This window comes from Cynoglossus semilaevis, chromosome 20 (assembly GCF_000523025.1).
Source record: "Cynoglossus semilaevis isolate Cse_v1.0 chromosome 20, Cse_v1.0, whole genome shotgun sequence".
NCBI lineage: Eukaryota > Metazoa > Chordata > Actinopteri > Pleuronectiformes > Cynoglossidae > Cynoglossus > Cynoglossus semilaevis.
The window spans coordinates 1,538,393-1,556,695 of record NC_024326.1 but is presented as its reverse complement, the minus strand read 5'-3'; the positions used below and the strand labels follow the sequence as shown (position 1 = coordinate 1,556,695).

Sequence of the window (18,303 nt, the reverse complement as noted above, 5' to 3'; positions counted from 1 at the left end):
GAAACAGATGGTAGCAGATGATGGGAGACAAAGTAGCTCTGTCCTAGCGACTCCCTCTCTCCCGCTCTCTCTCTCTCTCTCTCCATGTTTTCCCTCTTTCCATCACACATGCATACTGACATACAAATACACGCACAAACAAATCACCTATTCACTCAAGGAAAACATTCACTGTTTTTTACGCGTGCATCATGAACAAAGACAGTCCTTCAGTCACGGGGACACAGATCATCGTTCATATTTTAAAAAGAGAACTCTCAGGCTTAGTGATGGTTTGCACTAAACCACAGTTGAACTGAGGCCCAGTTTCCCAGAAGCAAAACTGGAGTCCGTGGACTTTGTCCTTTGTCCTTTGACTACCACCACTTTGACTGCTGTAAAGACAAAACAAATGTCTTTCCCCACAGTGTCCACATCTGATTCTTGGTGGACTAACTGTTTACTTTCTAAATATAAATAGATAAAATGTGGACAGCCACCAGGAAATGGAATATTACCATTAAAAGCTGTTATACTCGTTTAAGAAAATAGAGTGCATTTTCTTCACTGTGGGACAAATAAAGAAAATATTGAATTTCTTTCCTTTCCTTTGCCCCTGCACCAGGCGCCCACTTTGGGAACCACTCGTCTAGTCTATTAGCTTTATGGGGTGCTGTGTGTCTTTTTATTGCTGTTTTTATTTCAGTTAAAACAGACCGATGATCTAAGACCTTTACTTATATCAAATACCAAACCTAATACGGCCGTGTAACATCCGTTGTCTTTCCTTACTCTACCTCACATCCACAGTGGGAGGAGATCAGCGTGATGGACGAGAGGAACACTCCGATGAGAACCTACCAGGTGTGTAACGTCATGGAGGCCAATCAAAACAACTGGCTCAGGACACGCCACATCAGCCGGGAGGGGGCTCAACGCGTCTACATCGAGATCAAGTTCACCCTGAGGGACTGTAACAGCCTGCCGGGGGTCCCTGGTACTTGTAAGGAGGTCCGTATTGTTGAGCTCACACATGGCCACGAAATATAATCTGTGTTTCCTTCACATTCAAGAGTATAATTTATTATAATAAGAACTACAAATTTAGATCAAATTGAATCATTGATTTTTCAGTGATTCAATTTTTCATTTTCAGTTTTTACATATATTTATACATTTATTGCTAAACACAAAATTACTGCAAAGAACCACACGGTGCTCCTGGGGCTTCTGTCTACTAATACTGTACATTGTTATTTTGTTACTGTTCCCTCACTGTGTCATATCATCTCGTTCTGCTCCTTGCACCCTCTTCATTCTTATTACTTCTCCACACTGACATTGTGATACAATATATAGCTGTGAATTCACCAGTGCTACAAAGCAGCCACGGAGAAACTGAGATTTGGGAAGCAGCAGGACAGCATGAATTCTATAGGAGTGTCGGTGAAATGTTCTCACCTTTATCTGTGCCACTGTGTTCCATTGTTAATATAAGGGCTGAGTCTGGAAGGTGACAGAGGCTGTGGTTATTTTTCAGACCTTCAACATGTACTACTACGAGTCCAACAATGCAAACCTGTGGTTCATCAAGGAGAGCCAGTACGTCAAGATTGACACCATTGCTGCTGATGAGAGCTTCACTCAGGTATGGACGCTCTCACACTCATGTCGGAATTATTACTGCACCCGGCTAAAACATATCAACATACGTTTTTTTGTATGTGTTACCGCAGGTGGACGTCGGAGACCGTGTCATGAAGCTAAACACCGAGGTGCGGGACATCAGCAACCTGAGTAGAAGGGGCTTCTACTTGGCCTTCCAGGACTTGGGTGCCTGCATCGCTCTGGTCTCCGTGAGGGTTTTTTACAAGAAGTGCCCCCTCACTGTGCTCAACTTGGCCCAGTTTCCTGACACAATAACGGGTGGCGACACGGCGCTGGTGGAGGTCCACGGTGTGTGTGTGAACGCCTCCGAGGAGTTTGAGGCTCCAAAGATGTACTGTAGCGCCGACGGAGGCTGGCTCGTTCCCATCGGGAGATGTGTTTGCAAACCAGGCTTCGAGGAGAACAAAGACATCTGCCAGCGTGAGTGGGGGCGGGGGTCCTGGGTGGGATGTGTTGCAAGTGTGTGGGAATACTTCGTATACATTTATGCGAGACGGACAGAGGCTACGTTCAGTGTCAAACACTTGGTACTGATTACTAACATTCGAAAAGGTTTAACAAAGTGCAGTATTTAACACGTGACATCCACCCTGTGTTTATTTAGGTTACAGATGCACTGTCTCGGTGACGCTGCGTGTGTGTGTGTGTGTGTCACCCAGCGTGTCATAACTCAGAGTTTTATTCAGACTTATATGCAGCTCCCAACACTTTGGGGACAGTTCTCACAGCCAAAGTGTAGGCGCTGCTTTGACGCACCTCTCCTCATTTTCGGCGAGTGTGTGCGTGTGTGTTTGTGTATGTGTGTACATACAGTACGTCAGACCTGAATATTTCATTTTCCCTGCTGAGTAGAGGAAAGAGGCGAGAGGGTGTGTGTGTGTGTAAAAAAAAAGCGCTTATTGATGTGAGTTTGTGTTGAAGCAGGAGAGGAAAAAAAAGGTATGCCTTAGGAAGCAGATTATTGAGTCATAAAACTCCACAGATGGTGTGTGTGTGTGTGTGTGTATGTGCGCTCAGCATCGCTGTGTATACCATGTGCATATGCTTTCTGAGTGAGCGAGGTGTATTCGACTCACAGCATCACCTGCCCCTACGGGCTCACTTCCTCCCCTAAAAGAAAATGGAATCATAGATATTCATCACAGCAAACTTCGGTGCACATAATGCAATTTCACTTGTTTGGGAGAAGCTGTAGCCAAGATACCCAGAAAACTTGGCAGTTGGACCTCGGAGACAAGTGAATAGGAACAAGCTGTACTCTGCAGTTTGCTGACTGGTTCTGTGCACAGATTGTGGCAGAACTCTGGCTGCATCTCAATCATGAGACGCTGACTGTTGAGCTGAGCCGCGTCTGTCTAGTTAAATGTCACTCTGCTCTTTATTTTTAACTGCTTTGCTCCTGTCGGTTTGCGGGTCAGTGTTCTACGCCTCGTATCAGAGTTTGTGCTATGAATGCAGACAGGATGGAGCAGTGAGAGCTGGGAGGATTTAGACTGATACAAAGACTAACTGATAACATTGGTTTTGACTCTTCGTCAGACATTTTAGTGATGACCTTGTTACACCTGCAGATAAATGACCTGTTCCTCCCAGGTTGAGGTACCGTTCTACTTGCAGGGGATGATAGTGAATACTGCTTACTACAAACGACACCAAAAAGCCTTAAATATTTTGTTCAATGTTTTGAGTCAATATTCTCAAAGTCTATCTTCTTCACAGAAACATCACTGCCAGTAAACTGGAAACATGAACGGGGGGAGACGTACTGCTCATGAACATAACAAAATGTACAGAGAAGTCCAACTCCTGGAATTATTCCTTTCGTTCTAAAGTTCTGAAGTCAATCTGACGTAGCAACGTGGCTAACCCTATTAACCTCTATGACCTCATCAAACCTGCTCCCTAAGTCTTATCACTGGGCTGGGGATAAATATAGTAATAAAAGCATGTTTTACATGCAGGCCAACTCCATTACACTCTGCTTGACCATGTGTGTGTGTATTTGCTGTAGTTGCATCCAGAAGGAACTATAAAGTCTTATTGGCAGTCAGTGGTCAAAGGTCAGGACATATATTTGACACTTGTCTAATAACCACAGTCTCTGTAGCAGCGGTGGCTGTACATCAAAAACAGAGGACCGGTGTCTCCATGATGGAGGAAGAAAGGCTTCGATTTCTATTCATGGGATTTTTTTTTTTTGGTGTGGCGTTTACTCTGGAATCAATTAAAAAGTTTTTCAATTCCTTCGCGGTTTTACCAAGGCTTCTCCACTTCAGGGCTGTTGTTCCAACTATTCAATAGCAGGGAACTTTTTTTGTGTGAAATCGTGGGAATAATTTGCATTACAATGAGCCGGAGGAGCCATCGCCTGTACCTCACATAAAATCATATCACATATTTTTCATTCTCTGTGAATCTATGCCTGAATCACTGTGGAACGCCATCGTCCTTTTATTGAAATTATTTTCGGTGTGTGAGCTATTTTTCCTGCCCGTGCCCCCCCGGCCTCAACGCTGCCACCTAGCCCGTGGTCCAAATTTTCCATAGCCACTAATGTAGCAGCATCAGTAATCAGTCTGCTTCTAACAAAGACATGAGAGGACACAGAGAAGGGCAATAACCTGGCGTAAAGCTCTTTAATGTGTCCCAAAGAGAACAAGAGCGAGGCTTTTAAAGAGTCTTCTCACAGCTCAGCGTCAGCCCCAAACAAAAGGTTCCCGTCCTGACACAGTGTAAGGGACTTCCACAGGGAAAAACACGCCGCACTAATGCATTTAAATCACCTACTCTCGCTTGCCATCGCACAAAGAGACGAAGGGGTGAGGTTATGGAGAGAGGCGGGGGGGGCACGAGGGGGGGTGGATTGGTAATTATTACCATCTCACAGGTGAACAAGGCTTTCGGTGAGTGCCTTTCACATTCTGTTCCCCTTGTTCCTTTTATGTTTGCCTGTTTTCGCCGCTCATTGTTTTTGTGTTCCAGGTCCGTTGTTCTGCTCTGTGGTTGGGCCTCCTCATTCTCCCCTTTTGTCTTGGTGTCACACTCTGTCTTTGGCTCCCTCTCTCCCTCTTTTTCTGAGTCCCTGTCTCTCTGTCTCTGGGTGTGAGGTGCTAATGGAATCATTACTAGCTTCTCTGTGTTAGACAAGCACCAGACACCTCCAATTACAGCCCTTTTCTCTCCCTCTCTCTCCTCCTCGCTGCTATTTTCTAACCTTACTCAGGCGTCTGCTTCTATAATGGGCCTGTTCTCTCCCTCACCCAGTCCCCGCGTTCTGCTCCTCACCCGTGGTCTGATTCTCTTGACTTTCTACTTTACCTCCTCCTCTGCACAGCACTTATTTCTCTGTCTGCCGTCTTTAAACATTTATACGTCACGGCTGCATCTTTCTCTTTTACTTTTCCACACAAATTGTTCCAAAGTGTGAGACAAAATCCAATGCTTTGGCCGAGACAGAACCGGCTGAACAGGGAAGTCATGAAGTGATCATTTCTAGGGATGTCGTATAATATATTAGCATAATGATGTAATATCTGTAAGAATCATTATTGGTTTTTCCTTGAACAAAAAGTTAATATTGGATAACCTTATTTATGACTTATGGTTAAATCAATGATAAAACATTTGGTCACGGCCTCGTCGCTGAAGTCAAATGAAAACCTCAGAGTGGTTCTGAATCTGTGTCTCTGTTGTTACATTCACCCTCGAGATATTTTTTATCATTTATTTAAAATACTACTGCTCCGATGATTCATTTATTCACAAGACTTGTCATCATTGAAGTTGCATAATAGCCCTTTTTTAACCTGTGCTCCATCTTTTTATCTCCGTAGAAGTCTCTGTCTGTGGAGCCTTAGCCTTCCACCTCCTAATCTCTTTTGCTTTCTTTTCTTAACTCTCCTTCCGTCTGTCGCAGACTGCCTCTCTGTTCCCGTCTGCCACTGTTCTTTCTGCCCCCCTCTATTTCCGACCCGTACTCTTTTGCCCTCTCCGTGTCTCACAGCTGGTAGAGGATGTCATGAATTCTCTCAAACCTCTCCTGTTTTAAGTCCCAGAGGCACGCGCTGAAGGGCAAGGAGAGTGTGTGTGTGCGTCAGTGTGACTATGTAAGTGTGTGTTTCCGTCTCTGTGTGTTTGACAGCACCAATTACTGCCTCAGATGCCTAAGAGATGGAGGAGACTGAGCGGAGAAGGACGGACACCTGTCACCTCTACACGGTTTCTCCTGCTCCTCCTTGGCGGGCAAAAAGTAATATAGGTCAGCCAGACGTGTCTGTCTGTCTGGACCTGTCTGTCTGGACCTGTCTGTCTGGACCTGTCTCTGTCTGACACGGTTTCTCCTGCTCCTCCTTGGCGGGCAAAAAGTAATATAGGTCAGCCAGACGTACCTGTCTGTCTGGACCTGTCTGTCTGATGCTCTCTTTCTTCTCTTCCTGTTTCATCCATTTGTCTGTTTGATGTTGCTGCAGTAAAGAACGTGTTCCACTAGAGGATCTTTTTACCTTAGCTAAAGTGATTCATCCTTGATGTTCTGTAAATGTGAGTTAGTCTGTCACATTCATTTTTAACTGATGTCTATAAAACTGTTTTATTCATTTTCAATTTGTTTGGTGAAGAAACAGATTTAAAATTTTAAAAAGCTCCGGCTCAGAACTCAACTTAAATAATCTAGTTTTCTGGTATGAATACAGGATGAGTACCTTGAGTACTCCACTGATTAAAGAAGTGATGTTAAAGATACAATAACTCTAAAAAGATGGATGGATAGATAGATGGATAGAATTGATCACAAGCTGGGAAATTCATCCAATTACAAATGTACCTGCAGCTTAAAGATAGAGCAAAGAAAAAAACAAGCTGAAGTCAGTCATTACATCGATTCAAAGCGGAACTATTCTGTTAGAGCACAGGCATGTAACTCTTAAGCCAGGCGTAGCCGACTTCACACCACTTCACAGCCCACATACAAGGTTCAAAGTGCTCCACTATGACTGTGAGATCATAACTGGATGGAGGAATAACTAAAGACTGCACAAGGTGGTTTGATATTTTTGGACTCACTCCATTCAGAAGTCTGGACTTGTTTTTTTTTCTCTTTACAGTCAAATCAAGTGTACAGCTGAGTGAACACTTCTCACAAACTGAACACTCTATGACACGATCCAACATTTGTCTGAAACAGACGTAGAGACGTGCAGTCATTGAACTGTGAAGGTGACTGAGCTTGCTAGCTCATTAGCGGTGTGTACATGTATGTGTGTGTTTTAGAAAGCAGAGGCCAGTGAGGAGGACGTCTTTAAAAACTCTCCTGAACTCTGTATCCTTCACATCTGGGCTGTGTGTGGGTGTGTGTGTGTGTCAAGTGAACATTTTTATGTTCATCACAGACTTCTGAAGGTCAACAGCTCCCTACTGCGTCTCTTTCTCTTTGCTCTCTCTAACCCTCTCTCTCTCTCTCACTCACACACACACACTCGTCTCTCCTTCCTTTGCTCTTGCCTTGGTGGCAGCTTAGGGAGCCTGACAGCACAAAGGTGTGTGTCATAAAAGAGTGGGAGGCTAACAGAAAGATTTAGCCCTTAAAGAGATTTTTGTGTGTGTGTGTGTGTATAGCGCCGTGGTACGTATTATTCTGCACACGGCGGCGGGCATTAGGGCATTAAGCTGCTGGTGTGTCCGGAGCCAGGGTGTTATCAGGAGACAGCTGTTCTTAAAGGACAAACAGATATATGTGCCGAGGAAAGGCCACTCATCCGTCTTCTCCTTTCATTCACTTTGATAATGACAGCTACCTTTGCCTTCATTTCCCTTCTGTTCACCTTTATCTCCACTCTCTACCTGCCCCCACCCCTCAAACCCCATCCTCTTCTCCTGCCCCCTGGTGTCAACTCCTCTCTTGTGCGGGTGAATAGATGACGGACAAAGTGACAAAAGCTTAGCCGCTCCGCACAGCACCGTCCTCATCTACATCCCCACACACCACTGACCCATATACAGTCTGTACCACAGCGCCCCCTGGTACAGCTCCTCTCTTTAAGACCACTGCAAACCACTCCAGACATGGCCTGGGCCGGCGACCTCTGCACCGGGAGTGGACGTTTTTCACCGCCGTGTTGTGAAACCTGCGGACATTAGCATTGCTGTGTAAGACAGAACCTCATATAACTCAGGAAAGTCTGGTGCAGTGGGTTGTGTGTGTGAACAAACCCGCAGAGAAAAAGGAGGAAAAGCAGGCCAAGGACTGAGAAAACTGTTAACGCATGTTTCAGCTCCTCCAGTCCTTAAATAGCACTATTCCCCACAGACACAGGCAGGGATGAAGGGGAAGAGGTGTGGAGGGAGGAATGCGACTCCCTGGGGTACAGTTGTCATTAATTGGCTTCGTTTCATGTGCAGTTGTGTTCCATTTACTGATAAACATAAGCGAGCTCATGGGAAAGTTCGTAGTTTTAACATTTACTCTTAAATTTGAGTCTAGGGTTTGGGATCTGAGGGTTGGGCGTGAGGTGACTCTGTGCAGAAAAAATGAACAGGAAGACGGCCATTGACCCCATCTCTTTATCCCCCCCCCACCTCTCTTTATGGATGGCTTCCAGATGTACATTCGCTCCGGCCTGATTGGATCGCTGTCGCGCACTTATTATTTACTGCTCGGCTCCGATCATGGTATTCAGATTTAGCTAGGGTGGATGTGCCGCTCCTCATGGTTGGTGCAGTTATTCCACAGATGGACAGAACAACAAGCTATCGACTTCTCAGCTTTGGAGCTGCGAAAACACTTCGCCTGATCACAGAATTACAACAGATGAGTTACTATTAAGGCTGTCAAACCATGAGAACTTTTTAATCATGATTAATCCTCCAGATAAATCAACACTGCTAAATATGACAGAGAATGTTCTGCTGTATTGGAGGAAAACAAAGACAGATTACAGCAGGTAGATGTGTGTGTTTCACACTCGATGTTGTCTGTGACTAATGCAAACAATTGAACAATTAATATGGGAAAATGTCAAGACAAATATGCAAAAGCATAACTGAAAATGTAGCTTCATTGAGTTGGTGGATTTATGTCATTACTGGGAAACTTTGTTCCAAACTCTGATATGAATCAGTCCAGAGTCAGAGTCAGTTAACAATGTGACAACACCCAGTGTGCAGCGTGAGGTCACCTCATCTCTGTTCCACTGATTTGACGTTCTACCATCAACAGAACCATCATCCATGTCCTTTAACATTCTCAGCACAGAAGCATTCAGCAGAACCCACACCAGCTTTTAACCAAGGTCAGGTTCTAAGACCTGAGAACCGAGATCACATGTAAAACTCTCAGGGTGAACACTGACGTGACTTTTAGTGGAGCTGGTTGTGAGTCAGTCAATTATCGCACACCGCAACTCCGGACGGTCTGGATGGACTTGAGTGTCATTTCTATTTAAGACTGCTTCATCAGCACGTCTGCTCAATCATCTAATGGACCTGTCAATATTTATACGTCAGACCAGGAGCTCCCGTGGTCCAGGCTGTGCACAGAGGCAGTAAAGTGGCATTTCAGAGTGGACTCCTTGCCTTAAACAGCAGCTGTAGATAGTCCTGGACTCTTAAAACTTTACATCATTATATCAAACCTGCATCCAGGAAAGACAGATTGATATATTTCTTTTATTAATAAATGGATGGAGGAGATTTGGTTGCATTTTATAGAAGACTGAAAAACCCATAGCTTTACTCGACCTGAATGAAAAAATATTAGAAATAAATAAAAACAGTGAGAATATAACGTTTCTCCGACACCAACTCTGCTGCCCACAGGGGGCGACATTCAATGTTGGCTCTGTTAAAAAAGGTAAAGGTGGATCTGTGTGTTCTCCTGGCCTTTAGTCTTGGTGCCATAATCGACGCAGTGATAAACTGCCATAAACCTCCAGCAGACCCTTCCTCTGCCTCCTGTGATGTCCTTTCTCTCTTTCTGTCTGTCTCTTTCACTTTCTGTCTTCCTGTCCCTCGCTCCTGACCCGGTGCACAGAACACGTATGCACCTGGTATCTATTTAATCTGTTTTGAGACTGCAGCGTAATGACTGCGGCTCAAAATGAGTGAGCCATCAGCTTGGATTACCACTAGAGACGTGTGTGTGTGTGCGGATGTGTGTTTATTTTAATTGCACTGAAATGGAGAAGTCGTTGAACTTGTTTTTTTCCTCTTTTTTGTGGGGTTTGTGTGTGTGTGTGTGTGTGTGTGTGCCTGTCAGCAAGGGAGTAAATATTTGTGCAGGGGCTCTGGAGAAGGTCAGGGTCAACATATGACAGACAGCCCACTGGGAAATAAAACATATGCAGGGAGACCTTCACATTCAAGCACACATTCTCATACACACACACACGCATGCACACACGCGTGGTAATGTATGGATGGTCCAGAGGAAAACACAACGGATGGGAAGAAGACAAAAAGACAGAGAAAAGTAGAACCTGGCACAGAGGAGTGAAAACAGAGACAGAAAAAAAAAGAGGACGCCTCGTCCCACAGTTCCTCCTGAGTGCACTCTGTAATTGGATGGTATCCAGATCAGAAAGCCTGAGCGTACTCATGTGGTCCATGAAGTAGACATGACAAACCATCTGAAAGCCGGCCTGTGTGTCGGTCAGAGAAGTCATAAGACACCATAAACACAGTAAGGGTCTGTCTGGACGTGTCAATCAGGGAGGTCTTCCATGTCTTCATGAGCAGACAGTGCGTACGTCACATCATGTGACCCTGTCTTGTTTGTCTTCGTGGAGTGATCGACCTGCAGACCACTGCTGTCCATTCACAGCATCGGTTCTTCCCTACTGTAGTTTCTATGCATTTCTATTCTCCCTAAGGTATTATATAAAGAGGACAACAAAAAATGCTACTCCTATTTTTTAAGATCAAAGTGTTGTGCAAAAATAAGAGAGAGAAGACACAACATTTCTCATTCAGGAAGTTAGCAGTAACAGGATTTGGTCTCAAGACTCATTATAAAGGATGTAATGTAAATGTAACATAAAACAGTAGAAGCAGCTGCTAAATGTGTTTTGGAAAAAAAATCTTACTTAAAAATGTGCAACTACCCCTTTAATGATGTATTATTGGAGTTGTCTTAGCTTAGCATATTTATCTTGTTTTAATGTTATTGCTAATGGACTTTTTTTTTATTATTTTACACCTGGCAATGTGACTCCTGAAACAGACTGTCCTGTTGGGAGTCTGCAGCCACTCCAGGTTGACTACTTGTTGCACTGCCCATCTGTGATGCCCCCTCACCCTCCCCCCCCCTACACTCACAGAAGCACCACGTTATGTATGCTCTTGGGCTTTTGTTTTTTTTTTTAAAATGTCAGCGGCTGAATTCTGATCCGACTGTGTTGGTGCTGCCTGTGCAGGACAAACAAAAACAACGTCAACACCAAATCCAAAACCTGTTCCTCTGCCTCATTTAAATCCGATCTCTGGGTTTGTTTAACTCAAAGACGCATCAGTTCCACCCAAAGCACATTTCACGGACATGTACACATGAGCACAAACACAGGAACTCGCACAAACGGAAGCGACCCCGTTGGCCGTAAAGGACATCACATTCAATCTCATCAGGTTTCTCCACTGACGCTTGACGTATCAATTTTTAAGTAGCTGGCCTGAACTGAAGCGTGGGTTTCACACACACACTCACAGTTGAGGGGCTCTAAAAGGGCTCATTTTTGGAAGCCTGTTGCTATGGTGACCATTATGAAGCTGATCTCCCCTGGGCCAACAAGCTTTACACAACTTCTGCTGTGAAGAACACACACGCAGATAAGTACACAAAAACACACAATCGTCAGGAGAAGGAAAGCCCCCCACCACACCCCCGACTCTGGCCTTAGTGGTACGACTGTTGGGACGACTGTTGTTTGACTGAAATCAAATGTGTCAGAAACTAAAAGATCAGAGGCATTTAAAGTTGTATGAGAGAAGAGAGAAGTGATGGGGAGGAGGAAGCTCACAGTTGGACGTCAGACGAGAGCAGATGATGTGATTTAGTGCACATACAAAGTGAAAAGATTTCACTTTAAATGTTAAGGAGGTAATAACTAATGTCGTTGGTCACAGATATAAAGACAGACCAGCTGTGACCAATCAGATTCAGCCTCCTACGTCTGTTTTCACCTTCCACGTGGGAGGGTCAGAACTTTTTGGCGCAGACACCTCGGGGCCAGGTACTCAAATAAAATGAAATAAAAACCTATTATTTCCCCCAACATGGTTATTTTGGAAACCTAGACTATCCAAATATTCTTCAGGTCATGTATTAAAGTTTTGTTCCTACATTTTTGGAACAGCTAGGAGCAGGAACCTAATATATTTATATTAAAATTGTCTGACAAAATGTACTGATTTAAATAATATCAAAGTAAGACATAGAATCTTTTCAGTCAGGGCTTCAGCTACACATACATTTAGGATATTTTTGCAAATGTCACTTGTAAATTGACCTTAACAGTGCTCGGCTGGTGTGGAGTGATGGAGTTAGAAACACTGGTATTACATTGTGCTGATTTAATGACAGATTCCCTCTCAGCTGCTCTGCGGTCGGCTCATCACATTTCCGTCAGGTATGACTTTGCAGGAGCACGGTGTCTCATAGTAAAACACGGCCTCATAACATAATATGTAAATGAACGGCGAAAGGTTGCATCTGTACCTTGTATAACCTTGTGCCTACGTGAAGGAGTCGTTCTGCTCCCAGAGCTGTTCATTTGGCCCACTTCTCTGTGGAGACTCGCTCCAACACATTAGCTCACATTCTCAAGCCTAGGAGTACAATTCCAGGAGAAAAAATGTTGATGGATAGAGAGTGAAGTTAAAATGATTAATTTCCAGAGAAGTTTATGAACTTGAAAAAAAGCACTTTTTCAGCATATCTGGCAGGGTTTTAACTTTTTTTTTAATGTATAACAACATGTTTAGTGCGGCGGCGGTTGAATTAAATAAATAAAAGTTAAAGTAAGTGAGACGGACGCGGGATGCTAATTAGCTCTGACGAGCTAAAAAGGCACTAAAAGCTTGGTGAGAATTCTCTGCACATTAATTTGTACAATCGACCGCTTACACAACACTCAGTCATTTGATCCACTGTTAATATAAATGTATTGATTGGTACGGCTTTAAGCACATGTTTTTAATTTGGTAAATGATTATGTGCTTAGTGAATTTATTATCTGACATTAAATAAGCGGCCGAAGAAAACAAGTGGCAGTCGCAGGCCTTCCAAAAGAAAGAAAGAAACGCCTTCAAGTAGAGAAGTAATCAGTCATCTCAGTAAGTACAGTGTTCTCCCAGAGGATACAGCCGGGCTGTTCCCTCTTCAATCAGTGCACGGTGACTGTGGGTGTGTCCCGAGCAGCAGTACTATATCATATCTAAGAGCTATCGATTGGCATAAATACACAGTCTCTCTGGTGACCGGATGAATTTTTAATAAGACACTGGATCTGAGGCCTGTTTTTTTGTCTTTGGCAGAAACACATGCACCGATCTCACACATTCACGTGCATAATATACACTACTGTCAACTCGGACCTGGGACCTGGGATGGATGACGCCATTGGCTCAGAATTAGCTCATTGTTCTACATCACGCTGCAGCTTCAGTGGTGGAACTGTTTCCCGCTTCGTGTCTGCTGTTAGTGAAAAATAGGAAAACAGTTGTAACTGCCAAAGATGGAAAAACAACACTGAGGCTGTTGTCAATAAAAGAAGAAGCCAGCGTTTGTAACAGCATGAGAGCACATTAGCTGTCATGGCACGATGGATCTGCATTAAGGAGGGATTCCAAGGCATGCTGGACCTTAGGGGTTACATGTACTTCTTTTAAGATATAATTTTTGACCAAAATTCTTCGGCTTTATCAGCAGTCCAGACAAGGTTTGTTCTGTAGTAATGGCTAAAATAATAAGGAAAAAAACTGCTTGTTCACAAAGAGTAAATTCAGACAGCGGTGACCACTAATGTTTAAACCAGGAGTTCCCAAACTTCTCCATGCCAAGACCGCCAAAACAGCATCAGCTTCTGGATGGGGAGACCCTTTGAAACCCACAGGCAATGCTACAAAATATTATGAAAGAAACCTTTTACTTTTAGAATGTGTTTTTTTTTTACTATAATTATTACATTTGTGTAGGAGAAGAAAACGATTAACCTTCAATTTCAAAACAACGAAATAAAGCAATAACAGAACAATATATCCAATGACAAAACATCACATCAACTCATCTCACCAGCCTCCAAATGATTAAAAGGTGTGATTTCAAGGAACTCACTGACAGATTCCTTCCAATCATTTTTGAAACGTGTCACTGATTTTTAATTTGTAAATAGTTTCTTGTACAAAAACACTCTCCAACATGAAACTGTGTTTATATTTCAGATTATTTTTTGCATCTTTAGAAAGTGTACCAACTCTCCCAGAAATGGGGTTTGTACTTCCTGAGACTTCTTGTTCCTCTATTGTACCAATGGTAAATCATTAATCATATGGGAACCAAGTCAAGCAACACGGTTCCCGTGGGGCAAATACTGCTGTAGTCTGAGTTAAAAAAAAAAAAGAAAAAGAAAAGAAAAGCCTGGAAACGTGGAAGAGAGAGGCTTGAGTCTGTAGATCCAAAACAAAAAATTGGAGTGAAAAAAGGAAAGGCAGAGTAGAAAACAGCAGGTCAAGCAGCCAAGTACCCATTCTTGCACAGAGTCCTGATCAGACAGTTGTTGGGATGCCAGGCCTGGCGTGGAGCGTCCTGTCTGTCCTTTTTGCTCCGGGTTCTTTGTGCAGCTCTGGCAGGTCAGCACCCAGAGCCAGGACTCTCCAAATGAAACATCTCAAGAGAAAAGCTGCTTTTCCTGCCAGTTTGTAGCAGGCAGCCAGGAAGAACACACACACACACACACTGAAGGTACACAGGCACCCATCACCTTGAAGGTTGACAGCAAGGAGGAAAGCAGAACCCCTTTGAGAATTATCACTTCTTTTTTTTCTTTCCTTTTCCCTCTTTCCTTCTTTCTTTCCCCCCTTTGAGAATTATCACTTCTTTTTTTTTCTTTCCTTTTCCCTCTTTCTTTCCCTTCCAGGAAGATCTTACTTTCTAACTTTCTTTCTTCACACACACACACGCACACACACACACACACACATTTACAACCACCTCTTCTTCAGTGTTCTCTCGGGTCTTTAGGGAATTGTTCCAGTGGACTTTGCTCCCTTATGATGAATGATTTGCCTAAAAATACTGTCTGTATGCAAGCGAGTGAGCACAGCGTCCAGGTGGAAGAACTTACCTCCTGGAATTCGCACATCTTTTAGTCCACTTTTCCTTCTCTCTATCCGCAGGCTTAACACTGTGTGTGTGTGTGTGTGTGTGTGTGTGAAAGAGAGAGAGATAGATAATTTACAGCGTTTCTGGGACGAGTGACATGAAGCTTGATTAAATCCATGACCTTCACCACCAACACAAGCAATCAGCAGGCGTAAATGCATTTACACACACGCACTAACAACACACACGCACACACACACACACACCTACGCCCTAGCTGCATACTTAACACCTTTTCACACATGGGCGTTGGACATACAAGCACACAATCATCACCTGGCAGATTGTACAGCATCAGTGATCCAATCGATCCACCGGAGCACCCACTCACACATGCACCGAGCGTCGGCTGAGTTCCACACAACACGCCCTCATTTTCCTCACGCGCCGCTTTGTCTGCTGCGAAACTATTCACCACTCTGGCTGAAAAGTAGTATAAGGATGGAAACACCAACAAACGTCGAATACATAAATAAATCCAAGTATAATCTATATTCAGATTACCCAAGAAAAAAGTCAGAAATTGCAATTTTTTTCCCCTCCTTCAGATTCCAAAGGGAAATCACTTTGGTCCCCAGTCTATTTCAGCCAGCTGCTGATTTTGAGTATTCCCTCTCCCCAGTTGTATGACTCCACACAGTGACTAATGCTCAGCCACTGAAACAGCCACAGCAATCGTCATATTATGCTGCTGTGACTGGTGGTGTGGCAGCGGTTGTATTTTTTTTCTCGCCCCACGGTTGCCTGAAGATCTAATGCTTGTATAACAGGAAAGGCAGTTGTTCTGCTCCGGCTGTGTTGTCGGACTGGTCGACCCCGTGGTCATACACAGCCTGTGTCACAATTTATTAACTCTGACTTTGCTTTGTTGTTCCAATGCCATGGTTGCTGCACGGACATCTGTGACCTCTCGGTGCCCTTTTGGTACGACAGCGTACATTTGACTTGACTACACTCATAACTGGCTTTATTCTACTATTTTTGCACAGGAGCCTCAAAATACATAAGGACAAAATTTACAAAAAAATAACCACATGAAACTTGTCTGTGAAGCGTGACGGATGTTAAAGACAGAAAGTTGAAGTAATGTGTTTCACCAACTGTGTTTTCCCTGGAAAACCATCAGCCTTCTGTTATCCCCGCTCTGATTAATAGTATTCCCTGTGTTTTTGATGTAGAAATATCGCCAGGTCGGTGCGCTCAGCATTTCCTTTGGCACCTACAATGTCAGGGTAACTAATGTGAACTGTAGCCACAAGTGCAAAAACAAGAGCTAGCTTGTAATAAAGAGACATTTTCCCTAAAAGCTTTTTCATTCCACATGGGGTTTTTCTGGCACAACCTCGTTTCTGTTCTTCCCAGGCATACGGAGCTGAGAAAAACTTCTAGAACGGTCCATTCTAGCTCGTGGCCTTCATTATAATCATCCTCATCATACATACATTACATCACAAAGAACAATTCAGGGTTACACTGCAGCTGCAGCTGTAATGAAAGCAGTGTTTAGCAAAGTTTTTGTACTTGGACCCACTTTTTCAAGATGACAAATCATGGCGACCCAATTTACAATATAAATCAGGATTATTCTGACCAAAATAAATGTAATGGATGATATTAATGTGAGTGTTAAACCAAAAAGGAAACCGCCTCTTGAAACTAAGCACTTAGAGCCTTCTATGTGTAAACTGATATGTATACAGAGGTCCATGGATACATGAAGTAAAATACAGAGTTTAGCATCAAGCAGATTACCATTTAAACAGAAATATTAGATATTTTTCAAAGTGAATGGTACATTTTCATTTTCCAAAATGTTTCCACCAAAATACTCACTTTACTGACATCATTACGCATTTTATTTGAAAAGGCTATTTAAAGAGACATATGCATTGCTAGTGGTGGAGATGGGGTGATGACAAATCATTGTCAAATTATTTGTAATATATACTGCAAATATTTGCAAGCTAACAGCAAGCATTTTTCCTTAATATTTATGGTAATACTAATGAAACTAATAGCTTCACGGTGCAGTATTGGTCAAAATTAAGGATCAACATCGCAAAAAAAAACAGTTATATCTTGACCAATCAGATACCTGGGCCTAAATGCTCAACAAAAATTTATGCAACATGCTGTAAAGATGTCATTTTATACAATTTAAGTAACAAAAAAGAGAGAAAAAAAACCCTTCTAATTCACATGGCAACACAAAACAACACCTCCCACAGCCGTATCGTGGGGGTTTCACCTGGTGTATTGTGACTAAGAGTGTGTTTTTCTAAATATAGACGAGTTAAAATGGTGTTTCTGAATGTTTTGTTTACACGTCTCACCCTTTAACTCGGCCTTTGTCTTTCTTCTGGCTCCAGCGTGCAGACCTGGAACCTACAAAGCTTCAGCCACGGACGCCTACTGCACTAAATGTCCTCCTCACAGCTCGTCTCCGCAGGAACAAGCGGTGGAGTGCGTGTGCGACAAAAGTTACTATCGAGCAGAGACGGACCCCAGGGCTATGGCCTGCACACGTAAGTGACAAGTCAAATAGCGCTCGCTGGCATCATATCAGAAAAGTACACACACGGCAGAGATGAAGGTTGATTCAGTGTCTCACGCTGCATACTTAATCAGACGCTTGTATTATGATGTTTAAACATCGCACATTGAATAATGTATACCATGATTAATCTGCGGCGTGTTCACGGGGGCGCTTACATTGCATGGCCGTCTTCCATCTGTCATGATTCATCCATCCTTTGTTTCACAAACAATCACACACACGCACACAAACACACACACACACACACACTCTGTCTGAAAACATGTCAGATAAAACGATGATACAGTCTGGATTGTATTTAATGCTTCTACATACACTACACCAGTCAATAAAGATAGATGACAGCTTCTTGAACAGGAAACTAAATATTTTATGGAGACTTAAGTCATGCATATCAAACCCTATGCTTCAGCATTTTATATATGTATATATATATGTGTGTATATATTTATATAATAAAAAACTATATTCAGTAATACAGTATTTCCAGGATTCGAAGAAAAGATGCTGCGACAAAGAAGACAGGAGATGGCATTAGATAGATGGATGACTGTGAGGCAGAGACAGCGACACAGTTAGAAGGAAAGCCTAAACTCTGGAATATCATGAGCGTGCACACATGCACATGCACATGCACCAACCGTCATTATCAGGTTATGGTAGATTACACTCATTAATCAGTGCGGCAGGTGAGATGTGACAGGTGTTATCAGCTGGAAATGAGTAACGG

The 18,303-nt window shown here is 43.2% G+C and overlaps 1 protein-coding gene and 1 long non-coding RNA gene across 3 annotated transcripts in view; one reads left to right on the top strand and one right to left on the bottom strand.

The window, feature by feature from the left end:
- The window catches only part of LOC103395912 (uncharacterized), a 96,202-nt gene that overhangs the window by 10,196 nt on the left and 67,703 nt on the right, over positions 1–18,303 (bottom strand). The window lies entirely within an intron of this gene.
- The window catches only part of LOC103395911 (ephrin type-A receptor 3-like), a 71,367-nt gene that overhangs the window by 17,282 nt on the left and 35,782 nt on the right, over positions 1–18,303 (top strand). For both annotated transcript variants that reach the window (XM_017042352.2, XM_008333761.3), the window contains exons 3-6: positions 790–990; positions 1,520–1,627; positions 1,716–2,067; positions 17,386–17,541. In XM_017042352.2, coding sequence (XP_016897841.1) covers positions 790–990; positions 1,520–1,627; positions 1,716–2,067; positions 17,386–17,541 — 817 coding nt within the window. The remainder of the gene's footprint in view (positions 1–789; positions 991–1,519; positions 1,628–1,715; positions 2,068–17,385; positions 17,542–18,303) is intronic.